Genomic DNA, 26,256 nt, shown 5'->3' on the forward strand with positions numbered 1-26,256 from the left:
AGCTCCCAAGTGTTTGTTGACACTTTGTAGTCGGCCAATTTCCCAGACAGCCAGAGGAAAAAAAAAAAAATCCTCACGTTTTTATGTTTTAATTACAATTCTCTCTCAGAAAACTGTCAGCAAGCTGTGTCAAATCGAACTGAAAACAGAATATATGTAATTATTTACAAATCACTAACTCTTTATATTTCATGCCTGTTGTACGCATCTTTTTCAGGAGACCATATATTTAGATTGAAACGAGTTGCGAATCAATGCAGTCTGTTAGATTTATTTATTTATTAGTTATGGAATTTAAACTTGATTAAAAACAGGATGGCAAACAGAACTGATGTCCTCAGGGTCAAACTGCTGGTGTTTAAGGGCAGCCAGCACTCCAACTGCACAAAAACCTTTCTGGGAGGACTTTATTCAGCCGGGTTTTAAGATTGTGGGCGCTTAATTACCAGAACCCCGACAGAGGCATCTAGACTTGTTTTCTTGAGTTTTACATAATACTTCTTTTCCTTCAGCCTGTATTTTTATTTATTTATTTTTATGCTCTAATTACCAGGCTTTTTTTCCCCCCCTGAAACATTCTGAAGTGATTTGTTTCTTAGCTTTTAATTACAGTTTTCAAAGATTTGTTGTTGATTCTGTTTTTTTCTTTTAATTATTATTTTTTGGTGAAACTAGGTGAAAGCTGAAGAGTCTCGCCTCCTGACCTTCATATTTAGCTGTGTGGGAGGGTGCTGCAGATCTTCACCTGATCTCGTTGGAGAACTCCTTCTCATAGCGACGTCTGCTTCTCAGCTTCCAGTAAAGAAGAACGACGAAGACCAGGACGATGAAGACGAGGAGCAGGGAGCCCACAACGTTGCCCACAACCACTCCAGCTCTGTTTGGAGCTGAGAAATATTTAAAAAAAACTGTGAAAATTCACTCTTTAAGACACACTTCATGATAATAAATGTCTTTATTATTAGCTAACCTTTGTTAGGTTTAGCATTTAGTTAGCTTTGTTTTTTTCAGTATATTTAGTTTTGATACTTTTTACTTTTAGCCAGTATTCTGCTGCTTTTATCTTTAACAGCTCGGCTTCAGCTTCTTCGGTAAATGTCAGCATTCACACCGCGAATTTGCAGAAAATGCATTTTCTTTATTAAATGCTGTCTGACTTAGTTTAAAGAGCTAAAAATAGTGTTCTACGGTTTGCTAACAGAGATCTTTAGGAGTCCATGATGTTTGCTCAGGTAAATTATACTGAAGCATTTATTCATCTCGAGTGAAGTTTTTCAAAGTAAACTCGTTTAAAGCAAACTGGGACTTTTTCAGCAGGCAGAAGGCTTCTATAGGGGCTTTGCATCATTTAAAAGTTCTTTAAGATGTACGCAGAGCCCAACCAGGCATAAAAAGTGAGCTTTAACCCCTGGAGGGGGGCTTGATAAACAACGTTGTGACTAATGATTTATTAACTATGAGCTGCCACTCAAACAGAACACAAATAAACTATAAATACTTTAAACATAGATGGTAAAAAGATTGTCTCAGAGGATAATTTAGAGTGTAAACAACTTGTAACAACATTAAAATAACTTTAATTTATAATAATTTTTGATAATAAATAAAGAATTATTTCTCCATTTTTACTACTAAAATATTAAAGTTGATTCTTACAAATTTTCCAAGTTTAAAGTAAAATAAAATCTTTTTGACTGTCAATCTTGGGTGCAATTCAACCTATGAATTCCTTAAAGCCGACCCAGTATAGGGGAAAAGTGCAAATTTCTGAATGAATTTTATTGGTTAAATCAAAGTAAAACTTTTTTTTCCACTAACCAACCACCACCCAGTGACAAAGTTTTACAGGTTTGAGACATATTTTGAATTTTACTGAGGATATCGAACAGGTTTTTGGTTTTTTTAATGTTTTGCAGAGAGAGAAACAAACTGATAGTGATACCAACATGGAAACATAATTTGCACCCTTGTGGGCAATGTTACACACGACAACAGGATTACAAACCAAACAAAAAAAAAAACTCTGTTTCAGGATTTCACAGAGAGGAGAACAATGCAGTCTGATGTTTTTCTGCATCCCAGTCTGTGCTGAGCTGAAGTGCCTTCGCTGCTAAATCACAGCAAGACTTCTAGAAAAATCCATAGGAGCCTTTTGTTTCCTTTGTTTCACGTGTGTTGTGTATGATGAGAAGAAGTGACCCTCACGATATTACAATAATAACTTGTCTGTGTTCAAAGCTACTGCTAGACCAGTGAGTGCTTTGTTTCTCATCAGTCCGAGCACATGGAAATCATGCAACATCCTGAGATGGAACATAAAATCACCAAAAAGAACGAGGTGTACAGTTATATATATATGTGTATATGTGTGTGTGTATATATATTCTAGACATAATAATAGTCAGATCACACGGTTTCATTTCTATGTACCTTAATATTAACAATTACCAAAATTAACATTAGAGAAAAAAAAGTCTGAATGTGATTATCACCTGCAGAACAAGGTTTTAAACAAAGATCCTTCGTTATGTTTTGGTGCTCAAAGTCTGTGTTGTGAATCACTGCCAGCTACTACCACACCTTATCGTAGCTCAGTATCTGTAAGTGACTAGGCTTTAGCCATTTTTGCGTTTTTAATGTCGATTAGCCGTCTTGGCCGTTTTGAGTCAAGTTGACTCCAAAAGCTAATCAGCTGTAGATGTTTATCAAATGATTGGTTTCTGAGAATGCAAACCTCCGCCAAGGCCAAAGCCTTGTTAAAAGAAATAGTCTGATTCAGACTGTTATCCAGATCACCGTTGAATTTTAATCAATTGTTTCTTGTGACAACCGAAGCATTTCCTGAAAATGTAATCAAAATCTGTTCATTATTTATTTATTTATTTCGTTTTAAATATTCTTGGTAACAGATATGACTTCTATGGCGGGGTTATAAAGATCTTGTGGTCTGTTTGTGCTCAGAGTATGTGTCGGGGACGAGTATCAGCTACTACCACATCAAGTTTGACTTCTATAACTGTAACACTACTACTCTTTTGTGTTTGTTAAAGTTTATCCTGAATCAGGCTGACTTCAAAAGTTAACCAATTATAGATGCACAGTCATTGATTACTTTCTGAAAGTTTCATTAAAATCCATCCAAAGGTTGATAAGATATTTTGCTAACAGACGGACCAACAAACACCGACACACTCAGGCAATTACATAAATTATATACATCCAGATGATTTAATTATGAAGCTAAATTCCATTCTGTGTTTGTTATAGTTCTGGCTTTTTAGGTGTTTTGTAATTAAGTTTTAGTTTTCCTGTTTAATTGCCTGATTTTTCACAGCCAGTGCGCTCACTTTTATTTTCACATAATCTTGAGTATTGAATATAATCCAGATTTATTTAGTTTCCCAGCTCTCTGCTATTGTTTTTTGCCACTGATCTGTGGCAAAAAACTCCCAGCTGTCCTGCATTCAGTAATCAGTGCTCCTTGCTTTCCTCAGCTCAGTGTCTGACCCTCTGCTCACCTTGGGTAAGTCCTGCTGCCCACTTATGGTTGTATAGTCCGTCTAGTCTTATTTTAGTCCTGTAACTTTTTTTTTTTTTGCTTGTTCAGTTGTCAGGAATTGGGTCCTTTCAACCACCCCTTTATGATCATGTGATGTTCTGAATACCTGAACATGTATGACGTCAAATTTACCATCATAGAAGAAAAGTTAGGAATGAAATAAAAGACCTAGCATTCCTTGAATAAATGCACATTATCCACTGTCTTTCATGGCAGAACTGTAGAAAAATGAACTTGTGTTGAGAAATGCAATTAGAAGCATTTTGGTCAAAGATTAGAAAAATAAATAATGCTTGATGTACGTGTTGTGAGTGACTCTCAGCTACTACCACTCCACTTTTTACCTTAATACCTGTAAAACTGGTATGTGTGTGTGTGTGTTCATGTTCTAAGGCAGTGGTTCCCAACACGGATCCTCGAGGAACTCCATCCTGCATGTTTTCATCGTTTCCCTGCTCTTCAGCAGGTCTTCATGTCTGCAGAAGCCTGTTAATCACTCACCCATTCAAAGCAGGGAACCAACTAAAACCTGCAGGATGGTGTTCCTCAAGGACCAGGGGAACCACTGTTCTAAGGTCAGCTGGTTGTGGGGGCCATCTTGAATTTGGTTTTCTCTAAAAGTTAGTTGTAGATGTATATTAAATCATTTCTGAGCATTTTAGTAGAATCCGTCCACTGGTTCACGAGATATTTTGCCAACAGACAGCAACTGTAATGCAGCATCTAATGTTCTTCTTGTCCTGTTATCTTGCAAACTCTTGGCTGGGTTCCTAAATGAAATTTTTTTTTTTTTTTAGTTTTTACACAAAGCTGAAAAAAAGGTCAAGGAAACAAGGACTCAACAAGAGGCACATTGGAGGCTCGCTGCCCGGATCATGAGACACACAGAGACAAACTCATGTTGTAGGAAGGATGTAGTTTAGTCCTTTGAGTCTAAATATGTGAAGACTTTCTGAGCTGAATCACTGACTGAACTCAGACACCAGTCATTCCTGTGAGACAGCTCTGCAAACCTACACATTACCTCAGAGCTGCTCCGCTTTATTTATAAACTGGTCCAGTTTAAGAGTGTTGGTATCACCTGCTCACGAAGGAGATAAAGGTTTTTTCCCACGTCTGTGTGCGTGTGTTTGTCTGGAGTGTTAGCAAAACATGTCATAAAGCAGATGACAGATTTTAATGAACCTTGCAGAAACCAATCAATGGATAGTCATCTACAGCTGATTAGCTGTCCTTTAAAAGAAACGGCTATAATTCAGCCTATTTTACAGATATTGTGCTCAGTTTTGGTGTAGTTGTAGTTGAGATTCATTCACAACACCAAGTGTGACATCTTGGAAGAATGCATCACATTGCACATAACTCCCCCTTTTTTTATTCTGCAAAAGTTTGACCAAAACAGCTACAACTTTCTTATTTCTCAACATAAGAAACTGAGCCAATATGCTTTCCTTTAATTACATCAAGTAACTCTATTTCAACCACATTCTCCACACTAAACAAATAATTAGATCAGTTTTCAGGTTTTTGGTGCTGCCTTTTTTTTTTTTAAACTTAATTTTTTCACAGTGGGGAAGGATGGAGTCATAGAAAGCAGCAGGATCGTTCCGGCTTTACTTTTTAGTAACTTTGTGACTCAACCGCAGACAGACACTGACAGGGAACACAATGCAGAAGCATCACGCGCAGTTATTTTTAGACAATAAATTCGACCTTCTTCCTGTCATCATTGAGAATGACTCACTCAAGTCTCGGAGCCACAGAGTCATGAGGAGCTTGTGGCACAAAGAGGGGAGACTAAAGAGGACGATATCGAAAATCTGACACTGTAATGGTTTTTATATAAACTGTGGCCTTCTGTGTGAGGGTGTATTCGCTCACGCTTGTTGGCTTTCAGGTTGATCCTACAGCATTCGGCTCCGACGGCATTGTTCACCTCACAAAGGTAGACCCCAGCGAAGCTTTGAGAATGGTGGCTGATTTTCAGCTCTCCGGTCACGCTGTCTGAGAAATCACGAGCAAAACAAACTTTATTAAACTGACACAGGGAACTCTTACAGCTCATTAAAGCAATGCTTCATTTCTTATGAACAGTGATTCAGTCAGATGGGATTGTCTAATGCACATCTGCATGCTTTTAGTGTGTGATAGAATAAACAACAACAAAAAAAAAAAAAAACCTGAAATAAAATGATTTGTTTGTTTTAAAAATATATGCTAAAATAGCATGATCAGATTTTTTATGCTTTTGAGGAGATTAATAATCCTTGCATTGTAGTCATGTTTCAAACACTTGACCATAATTAGTATTACAGGTGCCTTCAAGCTTTTCTTCAGCCTCCTGAAAGGGAACAAGCAGCCACTGGGTCATTTGGTATCACTGTGTGCACCACACTGAACGTGGAGCAGAGAAAGCAAAGGCCAGAGCTGTCTGAGGAGCTTCATGTTCCTTTGACCGCAGCTGCAGATATTATCAAAAAGTTCTAGGTTTGTGGAGCTGTAGACCAGTGGTGTCCAATCCTGGTCCTGGAGGGCCACTATCCTGCATGATTTAGATGTTTCCCTGCTCTTCAGCAGGTCTTTGAGTTCTACAGAAGCCTGTTAATCACTCAGTCATTAGAATCAGGTGTTTCAAAGCAGAGAAACAACTAAAACATGCAGGATAGCGGCCCTCCAGGACCAGGATTGGACACCACTGCTGTAGACAACCTCTCAGGATGTGGATGCAAGAAGAAATGCACCCCCAGGTTGATCAGACTGGTAGTGCAGGTGGTAGAAAAAGAGCCAAGGAAGCTATCCAAAAACCATTCAAGCCAAACTCTAAAATAAAGGTTTGTCCCTTTCTGATCGCACCATCCATCGCATTTTGAATCATAACGAGCTAGTCTGGAATTCACCGAAATGCACGTCAAGTCCAAAGTTTCTGGGAGAATGTCCTTTGGTTTGATGAGACAAAACTAGAGCTTTTCAGCTAGTTACATCAGCTCTCTGTTCACATAGGAAAAATTAAACCTTTAATAAAAAGAGCACCATACAGACTGTGAAACATGGAGGGGCCACAGTTTTGTTTGTTGGTTGCTTTGCTGCATGTTGCACAGGGAAACATACTATCATGTACAGTGTCAGAAAGCTCAGCTTCAGTTGAAGGTCATGGGTCCTTGACCCCAAACACACAGCTAAAAGCATTTAAGAATGGCTGAGGAAAAATCAAAGCAAAACACCAAATCATTTTTAAATGGCCCATGAGCTCAAAATGTAAACCTATTGAACTTCTATGGAAAAGTCTAAAAGATGCAGTGTGGAGATTCCATCCTTCAAACCTGAGACAGCTTGAGCACTTTGGTTTGGAAGAGTGGACCGAGCTACCTCCTTGTGTCCGTTCCATTTTCATTTTTTAATTATATGTATGAAATATTCAACTGAATCAAAAATTAAAAGTCTGACTTGTGTTTAAGGCACGCCATTAAACTTTAGTTACTTCAGATATTGTTTTACTTACATTATTATTATTCTTTGAAAGGTACTAATGAATTTTTGTGTCAGTAGGTAGTGACATTCTTAAGGCTCATTCTCTTGTATTTACCCCCATATTTCACTCAAAAATAAGCAGATTTTCTTGTTGTTTTTTTTTTTTTTTTTGTCTTGCTGCAAAAAGATGTGATCAGTGCAGTCTGCAGCAAAGTACTGAAAATAACTCAGGAAATGTCTCATGACAAGAGTGAAAAACAAAACAGCGGGAAAATGCAAATGAGCTGCTGCTGATGCACAAATCAAAGACTGTAAAATAATTGACAGTTAATTAGTGGATATTGTGCTGTCAGAAAAACAGTGGCTTTCCTTCAGTTTTGTGCACACAGGAACCAGGCTTCCTTTTCCAGCCCCCAAACCCAACACACACATACACCGTACACACACACACACACTTTGATGTGTAGTAACATGATGACGTCAAGAGAGGTCAGACTTACTCTGTGTGGCGGCAGCAGGCATCAGGTCTTTACTTTCTCTCTTCCACTTGTATTCCAAGGGAGTGGAGCCTTCAGCAGCCATGCAGTGCAGAGACACCGCTCCGCCGACGAGCTCCCCCCCTTCCAACCAGCACTTAGGGACTGATGGCTTCGCTGCAATCATACAAGTAATGGGTAATTTCTGCATCCCCATCTCGTTTATAGCCTGGATGAAGCCCGAGAGAGCATTTATATCGGATCTTTATGCCCCAATGTGTTCAAAGCTGGATTTAAAATGGTGAATGAAATAATTAATTGAAGTTATGCTGTTTGTGACGTTGATTTGAGCTGTAAACATAGTTCACAGATTTTTTTTTTCAAAATGAAACAACGCTGAAGCGTCGATGTACACACACAATCCAATTTAGAAAGAAAAAGAAGAGAAATGATCAATTGGGCTCCTTAGAAGAAATGCAAATAGATTGGTGAACGCATTCAACGTTAAATTTTTAAACTTATCTTAACAATCAGGCAAGGAACAAGAACTCAATGACTTTAGCTTCTCAGTGCTGCTGTGAGCTGTTTTAGATGTGAAGATTCACCGTGGAGTTTGGGAACATTGTGCCTTCAGATTGGGCGTCCTTTCATTTTATACTTTTTTTTTTTTTTAGTGTGAAACGTCAGAATAAGACTGAAGACCTCAAGTGGACGAAACATAAAGGAGCTCATACAGCTACAAACTCAAGGTCTCCAGCATAGAATTAGTCAATGCTTCTTGTAAATAAAGAAGAAAAAAGTGAAAATTTTCAAGTTGTCATGAATGAGGACGGTTTAGACTGAGGTTGTTTCTCTCCCCCAACAAAGATGCCAGATTGTGTGTTATTTCAATAGAAAAGATAATACGGTACATTTAGCGATCAAATGTGTCCATGAAAGTTCTTCTTACCTGTTAAACTTTGGAGGCTGCTGTGAAAATGTCACTGATTTCCTCATAGATTAAAAAAAAAAAGATTTCCAGAGAAGTTGAAAGTTCTTAAAAATACAACTAAAATTTTAATCTGTACTTTAATTTGTTTAAACATTTACCAGACCTGCCTATACACTGAAAATCAAAGAACATAGTAACAGGAATAACCAAGCAAGTGAGACAAGAAAAAGAATAGACTACAAAATAAAATGGAACAAAACAAATATAAAGCAAGAAGCTTACCATAATCCAGATCAACCCCAAAAAGACAAACACAAAACAAAACCCACAGACTATGACAGACTTCTCATTAAAAGTAGCTAAAAATAACAAGCTCTTGTGGTGCTTTAACTTGCAGACATACTGCTGCTGAACAACAATCATCCTCATGGTTCTATACAATAAGTAGAAATCAGCAACTACTGTAGTGGTTTTATCATTTCTCTGTAACCTTGGGAAGGAGCTGGAGGTGATTAGGAAGTATCAGAGGCTGTGGGAACATATTGAACAGATGGCGAAGTCCAATTAACAAATTCTAAACAAGGTAAAAATGTGAAAGAACATAACACAATTGTGTATAAGCATTCAAAGATTTCCTCACCCTTCTGTAAACTGCACACAAACGTGTGATGGTAACTCACTCTGTACCTCCACCTTTTAGAACTCTAGTGTTAAAAGCGACAGGTTTTATCCCCAGGACGTAGCCCGTTACCCAGGCTTACCCATTACCACCAGTGACGTCTTGCGCGTGTCGACCCCAGGCGACTTCTTCACTTTGCACTGGTAGGTGGCGCTGTGGGCTGGTGTCAGCCGAGCGATCGAGAGGGAGGCGTCACCGTCCGAGGGGTCACCCGCAGCAAAGCTGAGCCCTTCTGCAAAAGCTGGGTCACCGTGGTGGTACTTAATGCCGCTTGTATACGATAAGAACTGATGCAAAAACACAAAAAAAGAAAGATTTATTTAAACGAGTCTGAATGATAATAAAAATAGCACAACTGCTTAATGAGTGGGTTGAATTTGATATGAATCATCCCAAAGTGTGCAGCTTTAAGAAACTTTTCTCGTTGTTTTAGTTGAACAGCGAATTCACGGTGTAGTTTAGTCTCTGTGAGCTCACTGGCACGCTTCCAGCCCAGCAGCAGGGAGCAGTTTTCCAAAGGGGGAATAAAAAAACCCCCCCACAAAAAACAGTGATACACTTATGACTTGTTTTTTTTTTTTTTTTTTGGTGAGTGTGTGCCGAGCACAACAAGACAGACTTGCAAAGTAAAAAAAACAAGCTGGAGATGAATTCAGTGTGACAAACACATATTTTACCTAATTAGTTGAGACTACTTCATGGAAATCTGCAGTGTGTCTGCAGGTCAGCAACACCAGCTCCAAATGAAGGATAATGGCTCTCTGTCTTTTTTTTTCCCCCCCTTTCTGTTTTCTGGATGTGCAAATGGGCGGTTGTTGACTCATACATTCACATAACAAGTTTCTAATGATATAATTGCTGGAATTGTGTGTTTGGCAACTTGACATTGATTTTTTTGAACAGTTTTATCAGCTTAGCAAAAAAAAAACAAGTAAAAATGATTCTCTTTTGGTGTTCGACTGCTGTTTGTCATATTTATTTTTTAGTAGGACTAGTAACTAATGTTGGTAACTTGTGTAAAGCTGACATAGTTTGGGTCTACTTTTATTTATTTTTATTTTTTCCGAGATTTGGCTGAAGTAACTCTAATATTGATGAATTGTGCTTAGTGGAACTCCAAAGATGGTTATCGACTCGCCAACCCAGGATTTCTGACTCTGGGTCAGTAAATCAGATGGAACAAATTTATTCATCAACCCGCTTTTTCTGTCTGGGTCATGGTGCCAGTCTCCAGGAGTCGCTGTGTGAGAGGTGGGGGACACCCTGGACAGGTTGACCTGTGACCTCTGTGAGGCAACAACTAAGTGCCGGCCCTGGAGTTGATTCAGAGAACCAGTAACTTTTTTGGTTTTGGTTGTTTTTGTTTTTCCTTTGCTGGCTTTATATTTTTTTCCCCCCAACTTCACGACTATTATTGATTCTCTGGAGCTGATTCAAAGGCTCAATAACAGTCATGAGGCTGGAACAAAAGCCAGAGGGAAAAACAAACAAACCAAAACCAAAAAAAAAAGCCAACAAACTCCTAACTGCAAACACAAATTAATAACCTCCGCAGTACTGCTACCACATCATTAATGCACAAACAAACATAATAAGGCTACTATTTTTGATTTTTTTAAATTAATGTGCTGCAAAGCAAGTCAGGTTTCCTACATAAGTTGCAGCTGTAACAAACCTGGGAAAAAAGTGAACCAGCTTCTTGATTCTAAAACTCCCAAACTGAACCAGAAGTTACCTTACTAAGCCACTAATCCTTTGTAGTACACGGCACTGCTGTCACTCAGTAATCACCTTTTCCGGGACATGCTCTGTTAACCTCCATGCATCCTGCTGTTTGTCTGTTGCACTAGTTTTTGGTTAATAAACACACATCTGACTTCCTGAAAACTGCCTTCTTCACGTCTGCATTTGGTTCCTCTTGCTACAACTTACCATCCACCAAACAAAACACAGATGTTTTATAGACTTTGACAAAAATCCTGCATTAAGCACATCTTAAAAAAAAAGTTTTTACTTAGACTTAAAAAACAACAACAATGTTGTCACAAAAATTAGTTGTAAATGCAGATTTACATTCAGCTAGATGTCAGATTTTAAGAGCTCCTCTGAGCAGTTATTGAACAATCCTGTTGGCCTTATCGGGTTCTTAATATCGGTTCGTCGAAATAAGAGGAATAGATGAATATACTTTTAAAAATGGTTTAGTTATGCTTTCAAAGATCTTTCCAGGAAAGTAGAAGTGTCAAAGAAAAAAAGAGATGAAAAAAAGAGTTACAATTTGCGTCACTTTTCAAGGAAAGTATTCATGTAACCTATTTCTTATATCACGTTAAGCCAGCTGGATGTAAAAAACACAGATGAAGGATCCCTCTGTCTTCAACACTTTTGGTTAATTAACATGATACATCAAAGCATCAAGCTTTATTTCCAAGTATGTGAAATGAACATGAACAAATAATGTTTAATGTAATGAATCTTACCATTCTGTCCTTTTTCGTAGAGTCTGGACTGACCACAGACCATTCGATGTCCAGGTCTCCTGTGTCTAATGGACTCAGTGAGTAGCTGCAGCCCAAAATCACACTTTCTCCTTCAGCCTTCTGGATGGTCTTCCATCCCAAGGATGTCACCTTTAGCTCTTCTGTTTGTCTCAGCTCTGTGCAAATTCAGACCATTGTTGAAATTAATTACACATACCAGCCGTTTTAAAACTGCTGGTATGTAAGGAAGAGTTCTTGATAATTAAAAGGGATAAATATCTCTTTTAATTATCAAGGACTTTCTTTTTCAGCTGGAGTTTACTGTTTCCATGCAAACAGCTTCACGAACAAGTAATGTTGATTCAAGGTAGGTTTTTTCTTTCTTTTTTTTTATTCCAAAGAAGTTTCAATGACAAAAATAAGACGAACCAAAAATGCAGCAGCAAAACATCATAGTTCCAAAATGACTAAACAGTCCTGAGAGGAAAAAAACAAACAAACAAAAAACTTCAGAGCCTAAGCAGGAAATGTTAAAATGAACAAATGTTCAAAAAACTGAACTACAAGCAAGAAGTGGGAAGTAGGGAAAGGATTGTCTGCGCCGATTTGAATGTAGCAGTTACAGCAATTTTCGAGACAATTATCTTATCAAAATAAATCTAAGCACACGCATAAAAGAAAGAGCTGGATATAGGCTCAAATTAGCCTTCCAGGGAAATGTGACACAGAACAATAGTTGTGCTTTTCAGGGGTTCAAGAGTTTTGTTTAGTGGTGCTATAACAACTTGTGTAATGTTTTTATTCCACTTCAGACCAGCGCAGCTCTGTCTTAATGAAAGGAAACATTTGGACACTGTTTATGTATAGTACAGGGATTTTAGAGACACTGAGATGTGCTAAAAGTCAAACTGTAGAGAAAAAATAAAAGCTCAGATCCCTGGGATGGTAAGGAGATGACAATCCTCCTGGAACAGAACGTCACAGCCTCGTTGGATGAGCTTGATTGCCCCCCCCGAGGCCTGACTCTTCCCAGTTTTAGAACAGGCACAAAGATCGTAGTGATCATTTCCATCCACAACATAAAATTAAACACGTAAAGTAACTATCTGTATGTGATATTTGTGGTTAAGCTTGAGCTGCTTGTCTATGGTTGTACCTGTGCTCAGGAGTGCTGCAGAGAATATTAACCATGGTGAGCAGCCCAGGTTGAAATATGATCTCAAGCAACCGCAGCCTGGTCTCATCATTCTTATTTTCTGCTGGAAATAAATTAATCAGTACAGTCTTTACAACACAGACCCATACAAGTGAGTTCATACTACCTGATTGTAGCTGCTACATCCAAATACTTAAACAAAGTTGCTGTGAGGGAAACACCTTATTTATTTCTTCTTTGTTTCTCTAAAGCTCTCTGATTGGACAGCAACATCGCCAGTATTACAGTCATAGGGAAAAGAAAGTCCACCCTCTTTGAGTTGGGTTTTACTTATCAGGACATTTAAAAAAAATGCTCTGGTCTTTACAGGTTCTAAAATTATTTAAGTGGAACCTCAAGTGTACAAAACACAAAGTCTGACCAAGTCATTATTTATTAAACAACAACAAAACCAAAATGGAAAAGCTGTGTGTGAGAAGCTAAGCAGCACCTTGTAAAACCTCCTTTAGCATCGATAACTCGCTGTAACAGTTTTGTGTTTAACTTTATCAGGTTTTCACATTTTGGCCCACTCTTCTTTCCACAGTCTCAAAGAAAACTGGCAGACACTGGTTTCTGCTCAGCTCTTAAAGTCCCATCACAACATTTGAATCAGATTGAGGTTTTGGACTCTGACTGGAACATTGCAGCACCTTGATTCTTTTCTTTTTCAGCCATTCTGTTGTAGTTTTTTTTTCCCCTGTTTGTCATTGTCCTGTTGCATCATGACCCAGTTTCTGCCAAGCCTTAGTTTCTGGACAGATAGCTTCACATTTGACTCTTTGCTCTACAAAGGTTCCCAGGTTGTGTGGCTACAAAACAAGCCCACATAATTGTCCCTTCACCACCGTGCTTGGCAGTTAGTTTGAGATGTTTGTGCTGATATGCTGTGTTTGCCAAACATGGCTCGGTGCATTATGGGTAAACGTTTGGTTTTATTCCAGAAGTCTTGTGGTTCGTTCAAATGAAGCTTTACTTAAGTTGTGCTGCCATGTTGGTTTTACAGAGAAGAGCCTTCTTTGTTCCTGCAACCCTTCCAAACAAGCCACACACTGTCTTTTTTAGTTGTCTTGTCAAAATTTTAACCTTTAACCTGCTAACGGAGGCAGGTAGAGTATTTTAGTTCATTTTTGTCATTTCTTTGGACATTACACGGTCTGACCTTCGGGGTAAATTTACTGGGATGTCCTCTCCTGGGAAGATTGGCAGCTGTTTTAAGTGTTTTCCACTTGTGAATAATTTTCCTTAAGTTTTTGCTGAAAGTTGTTTTACAAGCCGTTGAAATGTGGGGTGGACTTAGTTTTTCAAACACACCTTTTCCATTTGGCTTCATTTTTGTTTAATAAATAATGACATGGTGGAATCTGTTGTGTGTTTTTGTACACTTAAGGTTCGAGTTGAATCATTTTAGAACCTGGTAACTCGTCAGAACTTTTATTTAGTATTTCTATTTCACTGTTAAACCTTCCATAATATTAGCATTTTATCATCAAAACTAAATAACTGTAAGTACTTGTGAAACCTATAAAGAAACAACAACTTCCCACCTAAATGTCACGTAATCTCCTTTTAAAGACGTGAAACCAGAGAAGCAAACATTGGGTGGAAACTTGGAGAATAAGTCTGCTCTGTTCAAAGAAAAACTTGTACAACATGCTGCTGCTTTATCTGTAGTTATTGATGTCTTAATTTTCTAAGTTGTTTATCTGTATAAGCTCCTATCAGCAGCTTTTACTTTTATTTTCTTCCGTTCAATAAATGGAAAGTCTGGGAAACAAAACTCCACACAATGTGTCATTTAACACCTACAATTCTGTTATTTGTCAGGCAGTTTTAAATAATGAGGAAAATAGAAAAGGACAGGGTCTCGGGTGACAAACTGGTTGTTCAGCCTAAAGCACACGGCAGCAGGGTTTGTATTTATTACCAGGATTTTGGAAAGTGAAAAAAAGTAAAAGCTGCTCGTCTTATCTCTGCACCACATCTACAGGCAAAGCAGCCTTTTATAAATCAGATACAGTGGGAGATCTTTCAGAAGACACATGGAGAAAATGGATTACAAATAGACGATAAGGATCTTTATCTGAACTCTGGTTGTATATAAAATGTTAGACACTTCTTTTAAATCTTGATATGAATTTGCTCCAGTAGTCAGCTTGAGTTTTTCTAAGCTTCTGGCCTTTTTTTTTTTATTTAACATTTTTATTTATTGCCACCAACTGATATCTAAAGAAGAAATATCTAAAAATCGACTAAACCCCTCACTGACCTCCCACTCCCACTCCTTTCAGACTTGGAGCATTCAAGTTTAGTTGTCTGAATAACGACTTGTGTGGGACTAGGATGGAAAAATATATTTAAAGGCTTGAAAAATATTTAGAATTAAGACTTGCATTCCTTATTTTTAAAATAAGAAGTGTAAAAGATAAATAAAACTTACTATTTACAGTACATCCGCAAAAGATTCCTCGTAAAACTGCTGTTTTAGTACTTGCATACACAGGATAACAAGCATTTCTATAAAAAAATCTGTTCTGAATTTTTACTGAGACTTACCTGCTGGAATGTTTTAATCTCATTATATTATTCTATACTAACTTCTAAGTTATTTTTATTTACATAAAGCTCATTTTGCACAATAGCAGTTGAATCTTATCATTCTGATGTCTTACTATAAATCCATGCATTAGTTTAATTTTTATTTGTTTTTAAAATGTCTTGCAGGGAAGATTTGTCATTTAGAAAACACTAATTTTAGGGATTTAGAATGAGGAAGTTTTTCAAAAAGTTCTCAAAACAAAGAAATGTAGATAAATTTCAGGTCAGAAATTAAACTTTGTCCTCATATGTTCATGTAAAAACATTTTTTTTACTAGAACATGCTCGTTAACAACAACAAAATAAAAAACACATTTTAAAATTCCTTTATATTCTTATATCTGAGCTGTCTCTTCTGTTATAATATTAAGTCTTTTTTGGCTTTGTTTACTTGGGGTTTACGCGACTAATTTTCTTCCAGGTAGGAGTTCTTCACAGTTCCAAAGTGCACTGTTATGAAAGTCACTTACTCATTAAGATAACCTCACACAGTGAGAAGATATGAGAAATATGGTGGATTATTCAGTCTAACCTTAGTTTACCTGCAATGAAGCAAATTTATGGCAAGCCAATTTATCATTTAATAGTTATTCTCTGCAAATCAGAGTTCCACAATTCATGTTTCTCTTGTCACAATGAACATTTCAGAATTCTGCAAACCCATTGTCACTATAGTTATTCAGACATACATATGAAAAATTCATGATATATCTATTAAATATAACTGTGAAAATCAAATTCTTCTAAATGGGGAGGATGTTCCTGTGAATATTTGCACCTCAACGCACAAAACGTATAAATGGAAAAAGTGGCACAAGAAAAAAAAAAAACTATTTCTGTTCAGATGACAGACTTCCTTTAAAAATGCAAAAATAACTAAGGTCTGCATAGAGGCGGTCAAAGAGTTTCTTTTTCCTTCCAAGTACAAATTGTCTGCTCTAGTGCTCAAAACAACAATAGGCATGCACAGATAGGTCTGCATGGATACAACTAACACAAAAAAACCCTCCATTTTGGAGAGCATTAAAAAAATATAGTGTTTTTAATCTGCTCAACCAAAACACTGTTTGTATGTGGTAGAAAGTATTTTGCAAAATATCTCTTGCTGTATTTGGGACCATAAATATTTATCAAAGGGTAATTAAAATATCTTTCATTTAAATTTTGACTAGTAAAAATGTAATTTTTAAAGAATAAATGGTATTACTGATATTTTAAAACATGTAATTGATCATTAAAAGCGTATTGATTATATGTTACAACTGCCTCCCACTTGGGATCATAGTTCATATGAAACAGCCTGAGATGTGGACTTTCCCCTCAGTCTGTGCTGCTCTTAGTCCCACAGAGGGTAATACAGAAGTCATACCGAGCAAAAACGTCTCTGTGAGTAGTTACACAAATAACAAAAGTAAGAATTTTGCAACTTTTAAACGCTATTCTTCGCTCTCCCTGCTGATCGTCCGATTTCCGGGTTCAAGCTAACTTTCAACCAATCAGCATTCGAACCCCGCCTTACGTCACTCGCGAGGGGCGACAGTTTGTTTTCGGACAGATTCCACATAGCTGGAAAAATGACAGCAGAAATTTGGGACGTTATTATCGTCGGTGCGGGATTATCCGGACTGAGTGCAGCTCATTTCCTCAGGAAACGAGAGGCCAAGCTGAAAATACTGATACTCGAGGGAAAAGGTTTGTTTCGTGACGTTTTAAGCGAGTTCAAACCCGGATAAGAGCCACCGTTTTTTATTGATTTGGTATCGATTTAATCGTGTTTGCTGTGCCACACAGATCGAGTCGGAGGTCGCACCGTGTCGTCTGACATCCCTGCAGCCAATGGTGGTGTTGACGTGTGGGACTTTGGAGGGCAGTGGGTTGCAAGGTACCTGAGACTAATTTATAAAGCACCTTTCATACAAAAAGTGTGACTCAAAATGCTTTACAACACACAAAAACAAAACAAAATGTGAAAGAAAAGCAACAAACAAGCAAACAAAATGTCATTTAGAACGACAAAAAGTTATAAAAGCCTTAATGACAACTAACGTGGAGACTGAAGGGTATAATATAAATAAGTCTTAATCACAATGTTCAATTATTAAAACTAATTTCTGTGTTTTGGTTTCATAAAACTATAAATCAAATGTCAACTATAAGCAGAAAAGACATTACATTGTCCACCTTTCGTGCCAGAGTTTTAAACTAAAACCGTCTCATGTTGAGAAATGATGTATCAGCCATGTTGGTCACAGCTTGAAGATGACTCTCAGCTACTACCACACCAAGGTTTAGCTCAAAATCTGTAAAAGTGACTGAGTTATAGTCATTTTTGTGTTGGCTAAGGTTGATTAGTGGTACAGACAAACAAATCAGCCAGACATGGGCAAAAACGTCACTGCCCTTTTGCCTTCCGCAGTGCGTGATAATTGGTTGCTCTTCATTTTTTAGGGCTTAAAATTGTCAGTGCAGACTGAAAATAGCCCCAAGACCTCTGGTCACTAACCGCAACGAGTTCCCTTATTGTTGAATGGCTCCATCCTCATATCAGAGGTTATCTGCGACACTCCACTGCCATTTACTCACCTGCAGGCTGAATGTGAGCTGGGATTGTCTGCACTTTCCTGGGGCCATTAGCAGGATCAAAGCTGTGCAGCTGATCCAACCTTTGGAAGACTCAGAGGGAGGATTAGGAACATCAATATTAATCACACTAACAGATTAACCACTCAATAACTAATTTGTATGAGAACCCTCAACGAAGATGCTGTGCAACTTGTAGGCACTTGGAGCGGCTTTGGTTTGAACCTGTATGCTGCAGGATTACTGTAGTTGGTCCAAACCGATGCAGGTTTTACTCCGTTTTAGAATGTATTTTGTGCCGCTGCATGAATTTAGAAATAACTAGAGAAAGTTGCATTTTGTGCTAAAATGCAGTGTGAATACTGAGTGCTGATAACTGTGAAAATTAGTTGAAGTAGCTGAAACTGAATTGTTGAAACAAGCAGAACAAAACTCAAATTAGCAAAGCAGTAGCTGAAGCTGAAATTGGCAAAACCATAGCAGAACAGTACCTAAATGTTAAAGAACACAAAGTTTCTTAATGATTAAGTAGAGTTATTCATTTGTTTCAATGAGGAAAAAAATGTAAATAAAATCAGATACAGAAAAAAAACTGAAATCAAAGCTGTAATTTCCTGAACGGGCTGAATATTTTGATCTGTGAATAGTTAAAATAGCTGATCGTATGCTGAAGTAGTTCAAACTTTAGGAAACAAAAGCTACATTTGGCTAAACTGTAGCTAAAAGGAGGTTATGAAGACAGTCAAAGCAGATGTTAATAAAAACAATGTTTTTAAGGAGATTTCAGTGTGTTTTAATGGGGACATTTTTTGTAAATATAGGTAAACATTTTGAAAAGCTACAAGTACTTAAAGTCATAGCACACTATTTCTAATCAAGCCAAATGTTTTTTTTTAAATGTACCAGTGGTTAAAATAGCACATGATATGTGGAAGTAGTTTGACTGGAAAAAACTGAACATCTTCACTTTTGTGGTATCGTCCAGTATGTGTCACTAAATTAGATGTGCTTAAGACATGCAGACACACTCAATTGCTGTTTTGATAAAGGACATCTGCAGAAAGACCATTTAATGGGGAAGTGGAGCTTTTGTCCAGCGAGGTTGTAGAAATGGGGGCAATTATCTTTAACAGCAAGTAATTCTGTTGAAAAACCGTACACATCGCTATCTGTAGATGCGAATTGTTCAAAGAAACGAAGAGATGTTTCCACAGAGCGATGTCTGCTCTGATTCCTTTCGCGGCCTGAAGACGTACGTCTTTGATTTCATTCCAAAGTGGCTGTATGTGTGAGTGTTTATAGGCTCTCTGTGCCTTTTTATGGACTCGCAACCTTTCCATCTCAAACTGTCCTACTAAAACCCTCATTATGTTTGAAAATTGGGCAAACAGTTCACAAAAAAAAGAAATGTATAAATGCTGCACGCAGATAAATACGGAAATCACAGGTTTTATTTGCAAGGTTTCATCATATATTGCTTTATTTAAAGTTACAAAGCTGCACACAGGAGCTGTTGAGAAAGTAACAGATGCTACAGCCTTCTCTTTTTTGGCAACAGAAAATATTGCTACAAAGTTTGTGAAGTGCATTGTTAAAATACTGCTTAAAAACAGGGAACTTTGATATTTCATGCCTACATTTTATTCATTTTTGAAGATTTTTCTGGATGTTCAAGGATTCACTTCAGTTTTGCCTGAAGCCATCTGTCTTTGTAATGTGGTAAACACTCCGAACGAGACGAAAAGGTAATATAAACCTTGAACACCTTTATCATAAAGCTTTTAAAATATCTTTCTCTTACAGCACACAAACGCATATCATGGAGCTCATAAAAGAGCTGGGCCTGGAGGTCTATCCGCAGTTTAATATTGGGAAGAAGGTGCTCCACGTGGGAGGGCCACCTTCCAAAGTTCGAGTGTACAGGACCAGCATCCCTGCTTTGTCCCTGCTGGTGCTCCTGGACCTCACCCAGTTTCTGTGGAAGGTGAGACCGCAGACACATCTGTATTCTGTCCTTTCGACTAAGATCAGTCAACACCGTCTTTCCCAACGCTGGAAATGGAGATAAGGATCAGCTAAACAGCCCCAACTCTTTGAGGAAAAACAGTGTACTTACTGAGATAAACAAGGGTTTGATTTATTACTTGTAAATTTTTGCATTAGGAATAAGGCTGAAGTCAGTTTGCCAGATATAGTATTTTTTTTTAACCGTGCAGACAAACTTATTATGTTTTGCTGTGTGCTTTTGGATCAATACAGTACATTTATCACACAGCAAAGAAGCACAATATCTCCAGTTCCACATAAATGCTTTGTGTAGCTGTGGGAAGTGGTGCAGGTAGGAAAAATTGCAGTGGCAAAATCATGTTTGGCAGCCTCCAGCTATTCCTTTGTTGTTGTCTGTGTCACTGAGATGCTTTTGATTCCCGCTGGTAAACCATCATGCTTGATGTGGTGATTATACTCTGGTCTCAGATTGACAGGCTGAGTGGAACAGTGTGTGTCCACGATCCCCTGAAGACTCCCAACGCCGTGGAACTGGACAGCATGACTCTGCAATCATACATCCAGCAACATGCTTGGACTGCAGGTCAGTTTAAATTTGTTTAACTCTTCAGTTTTCTCTCCCTTGCTGTTGGTCAGACAGGCCTCAGGAAAGTCGACACATTCCTCTGCACATCTGGGACCAGATGTGTAAATGAGGTACACGCACAGAGACCGTGCATGTTCCTCATCTTTCACACAAACTGGTGAAAATGTCCAGTGAGAACGCGTGCACCATCGATATTCTTCAGAGCATGCGTAAACATATTTTTACAGCAATTTCACCCTTAAATAGCAAAGGGACTTTATAGTAAATAGGTAAAAAGATGATTTGATATAGATTTTGGTGTGTTCCATTTAAATTTGTAAGATGAAATTTCCGAGTTCGTGGTTTGAAAAATTCAGCTGGAACATCACATGAACATCACAAGTGCTAACTGCATGATCCAACATGGTTGTCTCATTCAGTCAGTCAATCAATCAATCAATCAATCAAGCTACAAGCCAACTCAACTATTTTTTTATCACCTTTCAGGAAATGTGTGGTAGACACTGTAATGTCATGAAGAACGGTCAATAAAACTTCATAAAGTACACACACACACACGGTCCACAGTTCTTTTTCCTCATATTGATGGTTAATTAGTCCTTAAATTAAAACTTTAATTGATAAAAATATAATGACTAGATGCCAACTACTAGATGCATCTACAACCCAACAACTTTTGGATCCAATCAAAAGGTTTTTGAAAGTTTCGTTAAAATTCGTCCAGTGGTTCATGAGATATTTTGCTAACAGGCAAACAAACACACACACTGTTGCTCACACAAACAGATGATTACATGATCACCTGCCTTTCAAGGAAGCAGGCAATAAAGGTGCACATGACCACATGATCACCTTTTTCTTCATTCAGTGCAATGATTAAAATGTTGGAAAGTGAAATATTACAATCCCTCATCTAAACACACACATAATAGTTTTTAAAATTATTCAATCCATTGTGTTTCGACATCAAAAATAACTTAAAACAACAAATATTTGAAAATAATGTCAGATGTGTAGGAACTCTGATAACTGCAGTATTTGGGTCAGTTCTGAGGACACTCAGCTAAAACAGCTGGGTGTCCTAATAACAGAACCCACTGTTTTAATAAATCTCCTTCCAGTTTGGATCTTATTGTCACACACGAAGCGCTGTCCATTATTTTTCAGCACCGTTTCCATTTTGTTTTTGTGAGTCATATTTGGGCTGTTAAATCCATCCTCAGCTTCAAGTTCAGACCTCTCAGGCAGATGAAATGGTCCCGTTCTTTTGTATGAAGGTGATTCTTGTCTGATATAGTGGTTTATTGATTTTCTAAGATATTCTTATTTAATTAATGTTGCTAAAAATATCTATAGCGTAATGATGGCTACTCTGTAAGGAGGAAAAAAAAGGAGTAATTAAAGATCATTCTGTTTCTCTGGCACAAGATGATAGCTGGCTCGTGTGCTGCTTTAGATTTCCAAGGGCTACTTAAGGAAATGGCCATCATACCAAGCTCCATCTGTACATTTATGTCTACCTCCTGCTATTCAACAGATCCACACAAGGCTGTATGACTCAACATTTAACTGTTGCAGATAGAGCTGTGTCCTCTGATCTGAATTTAGAAAGTTAATAGCTCCTGCTACTTCTATCCTCTTTTAGTCTTTGCATGATATCAGAACTGAAACCAACAAATTAATCTGATTTTGTTTTTTGTTTTTTTTACTGTTAGTTGTCCGAATCTCACATGCTGTAAAAATGTGCTTGTTTCTGTTGCTTTCATCGCCGTGTCCTTTTAACTGTGACGCAGTGTGGTACAGAAGTGCAAATATGTGAAAACAAGTGGAGTTTCTAAACCAATTTATCACTAAAAATGGGAGAAAATCCAGCTTGTGAAAATGCACAAAGTGTTCCTTTGATTTCAGATTTTTTATGGCAGCTCCAATGGGTTGCAGAAGAAATCATCCTTCTTGCTAATCTTTCTGTATCTAAAATTTAAAATGATTTTTAATTTGTTTATAAGTAATAATTCTACAATTATTGGTCAGTGCCATGGTCTTGTAATCCTGAGGTTGCAGGTTTGAACCCAGGTTGTGGCAGGAAGGGCATCCGGTGTAAAACAATTGCCCAATCGTTCGAGTGAGTCTGCTTCCTGTGGCAACCCCTGAAGAAGGGAGCAGCCGAAAGAACTTACTATAAGTAATAATTCTACAAAAACGCTTCACATTAATGAAGTTAAATTGAAAAACAGTTGTTCTAAATAATTCTAAAAATATATAAAACTGAAAGATGTTGCATGCATATGTATTCATCCCCAAAACGTAAAACTTTGTAGAGTCATCTTTAGCAGCATTTACAGCAACAAGGTTCTCCAGGTCCGTCTCCGTGATCTTAGTCCATCTAACAACTGAAGTTTTGTGTCCAACAATCTTTAAATTAAATGAAGATTCTCAGTTGGATTGAGGTCTGGGCTTTGACAGGACAATTCCGGGACATTTAACTGTTTTTCCTTAAACCACTGGAGTGTTTCTTCAGAAGTGTGTTTAGGGACATTCTCCTGGTGGAAGGTGAACCTCCATTCCAGTCTCAGATCTCTAGAGGACTCCAACAAGTTCATCTCAAAGAAATTGTCTGTATTTTGTTCCAGTGATTTTTTTTTTCCATCAACTCTGACCAGTTTCCCACAGTCCCCTGCTGATGAAAGCCCATCCCCACAGTATGATACAGCCACCACCATTCTTCCATGTGGATATGGTGTCCTCAGCAAGATGAAAAGTGGTAGAACAAGAACAAAAAAAAGATATGAGCTAAAAGAAAAGCAGTACTTTGCAGCCATAATAAAGTCTGCTTTAACACTTACAAAGACAGATTTCAAAAGGTGATGTTACGCAGACATAACATTTACCGTCTCAGTTTGGCAAGCACGCGTTCATTCATTAATGCTCATATCTGACAGATAGCGTTTTGTTGAGACATTCATCTGTTGATGTGAAAGGACTTGTGACTTTAACCAGCATAATCAGATGTTTTTTTGTTGCCAAATTAAATTACTTTGCCGCGCTGGATTTATTGATTTCACACGAAAAATAGGAGTCAAAATCTGACAAGATGATTACAGGTAATATTCACCCTCTCGAGCAGGACGGGAGCACTTTTTGTGGTGGAATAAAGTGCTGTTTTGTGGCTTGCAAAGAACAGTCGAGGTGAATGCTGTCATTGCAGTGAAATGTCTGATTATTGCAAGTCTCCGTGTATTCATCCATCCCTCCGCGACAGAGCTGAAGGAGCAACTTGGAGTGTGCAGCAGATCGGTCTTTGGCATGGAGCCATCCCAGATGTCATTTCTATTCTTCCTCATGTATGCTGCAGCAGCTGGAGGGGTGCTGGCACTTCTGGAGAGCACTCCAGGCTGTGCTCAGGAGTTCAAGATAAAGGTACATCGGTCGGATCGCTTCCCCTACTGACTTAATTGTAATTTCAAAACTGGAGGTTAGGTTCCACTTATGCTTGAAGTTTGAGGCTTGAGGCTTCTGATTTTTCCTTAAATGTATATTTCCAAAGAAATCCATGTTTGTATCTCTGCATCCAAGCTTTCCCTCCTCCTGCTGTTGTAAAAGTGTAGAAATGGGCTGAAGGCCAAAAAAAGGCAGTAGAAACTAATGGATTAACAAGGTCATTCAGAAAAGGGCACCAATGCTTTTTGTTCAAAACACCCATAAAAGCAGTACTCTTTGTTCCACTTTTTTCATCAGTTGCAGCTTTCTTGTGATTTAATTCCAGACATGCCTTGAAGAAATGACATGAAAACATAGACAGTGCAGTGAGAGCATTGCTGTAAATGTCATTTTGGAATGGATCTAGTCTTGTTTTTGTTGCACACCAGAAAGAATTCAAGGCTAAAAAAAAAATAAATCGGCTTACATATCTTGGATTGTATTCATATACTTTAAACTTTCCATGAACTTTAAAGAAATATTTTCAAAAGACAGGACGTTTTACAGATATGACTTATTTAAAACGCTGACTATTTAAATCTGGATATTTGTGTAAAACAATTCTTTTTACTGAAAATAAAACCCAATCTGTCGAATCTAAAAGAAGAAATTTTAACAAAAAAGCTGAAGTACCCATGCTGCTCCAACATGTGAGGATAACGTTAAAATTAATGATACAATATAACCATATACTGTTTATATTCTAGACCCTCTGTCCCTGCCTTCCCTTGTTGTGTGGAACCAGCTGAATCTGGGTTGGAGCAAGTTGGACTCAAACTAGAAAAAACTATTAAAATGACTCCATTGTTGTGATTTCTAGATCATGTGTAAAATATAAAGCCATAGTTGGCATACATGAAATACAATATGACATAATTGGTTTCATAAAATCCCTGTCAAGTGCTTTCTGCATTAAAAACTAAATCAGTGGAACCATTTTTATTGGTTCCATCTTACTTTGTTTGCATTGCCCCATTAAATTTCAAAATGGAAAATCATTTGAAAACAAAAGTAAAAACAATGAAACAAATAAATAAAAAATTAACAAGCTATGATGGTCTTGGAAAAATCTTTAGACGTGCTCAGAAGGGTCTTTCTTTGAATTTTAACATGTCGTAAATGATAATGTTATCGCCACCTACTGTTGTTTGTGTGGATGAATTTTCTTTCTGAGAAAAACATACTTGTTTAAAAATATATATAATTGTTTCAGAAAATATCTGGAATTGTGTAGTTACGGATTAAATTTGTTTTTGTCACATAAAGCACTGTTTACCTGTGGATGAGAGGTGCAAATGCAGTGGAAAAAATGGTTTTACAAAAATGTCAAACTTTTATCTTAAAGGAAAACCTGAAAAAGCCAATGAACAAATTGTTGGTAATGTATTTTCAACATAGTTGTTATGCTTTAAAACAATGCAGTCTGTTCTATCACTGCAACAAGAACAACCTTGATTTCTTAAGCAAACAAACAAAGAAAATATATTTATATATATCTTCAATCAATGTTATGTTAAGGCCAATTTGACGTGTGATATCTGTCTCTCCACAGGGAGGCACCCAGCAGCTTTCAGAGTGTCTGGTGGAACGTGTTGGGTGGAAGAATGTCCGGCTGGGCTCTGCTGTGACGGCCATATGGCAGGTAAAGTACAGTAACGTCTCACTCGGGGACTGATGAGGCGTGACACTGAGATAGCAGCTTCCTCGCTGGGGAAACAGCCCGTCTTGTGTGAGGGGGACTGTCTGTTCCGCCTGAATGTTTTACTCATTCACAGCTGAGAGGCCGAAGCATGTACTCTTAAGTGCATTGGACTCCATCAGTATAACATTAATTTCTCCACATGCCTGTACATGTATTAATTTATTCCCCAGATGTAGTCTGAAATTCTGCAAACAAGTTGATAAAAAATTTACTAGATATAGCATTTATCTTGTTCCTTTTTGTTATTAGACTGTGTAGGTTAGATATTTGGTTGGATAACCAGCTTAAAATGTCAGACATGGAATTGTTTGAGATAATTCTCCATATTTTCTGACTCTTCGTTTGAGCTGAAATGGCTAAAAAAAATTACATTGGTTATTTGTTGATTGCTAATTGTTTCAAATGCCACAAACTTAACTGATTCTTTTTCTTACAGTTATTGATAATTTCTTAAAAGATTAACGTATAGACTATATTACTCATTTAACATTACTATTTGTATAGATTATATAAAACAG

The 26,256-nt window shown here is 37.6% G+C and overlaps 2 protein-coding genes across 2 annotated transcripts in view; one reads left to right on the forward strand and one right to left on the reverse strand.

Annotated features, from left to right (window-relative positions):
- Window positions 1–12,047, reverse strand: part of vsig8a (V-set and immunoglobulin domain containing 8a) — a 17,399-nt gene extending 5,352 nt beyond the window's left edge. The window contains exons 1-6 of the mRNA XM_037979525.1: window positions 12,023–12,047; window positions 11,594–11,769; window positions 9,196–9,400; window positions 7,528–7,680; window positions 5,441–5,563; window positions 746–887 (exon numbers count right to left, since the gene is read on the reverse strand). Coding sequence (XP_037835453.1) covers window positions 746–887; window positions 5,441–5,563; window positions 7,528–7,680; window positions 9,196–9,400; window positions 11,594–11,769; window positions 12,023–12,047 — 824 coding nt within the window. The remainder of the gene's footprint in view (window positions 1–745; window positions 888–5,440; window positions 5,564–7,527; window positions 7,681–9,195; window positions 9,401–11,593; window positions 11,770–12,022) is intronic.
- Window positions 12,048–16,895: 4,848 nt separating this feature from the next.
- The window catches only part of si:ch211-127i16.2 (probable flavin-containing monoamine oxidase A), a 58,498-nt gene continuing 49,137 nt past the window's right edge, over window positions 16,896–26,256 (forward strand). Inside the window, exons 1-6 of the mRNA XM_017425485.3 lie at window positions 16,896–17,078; window positions 17,178–17,268; window positions 19,770–19,950; window positions 20,442–20,556; window positions 23,819–23,976; window positions 25,589–25,678. Coding sequence (XP_017280974.1) covers window positions 16,961–17,078; window positions 17,178–17,268; window positions 19,770–19,950; window positions 20,442–20,556; window positions 23,819–23,976; window positions 25,589–25,678 — 753 coding nt within the window. The 5' untranslated portion in view covers window positions 16,896–16,960. The remainder of the gene's footprint in view (window positions 17,079–17,177; window positions 17,269–19,769; window positions 19,951–20,441; window positions 20,557–23,818; window positions 23,977–25,588; window positions 25,679–26,256) is intronic.

This window comes from Kryptolebias marmoratus, linkage group LG14, assembly GCF_001649575.2.
Source record: "Kryptolebias marmoratus isolate JLee-2015 linkage group LG14, ASM164957v2, whole genome shotgun sequence".
Classification (NCBI taxonomy): Eukaryota; Metazoa; Chordata; class Actinopteri; order Cyprinodontiformes; family Rivulidae; genus Kryptolebias; species Kryptolebias marmoratus.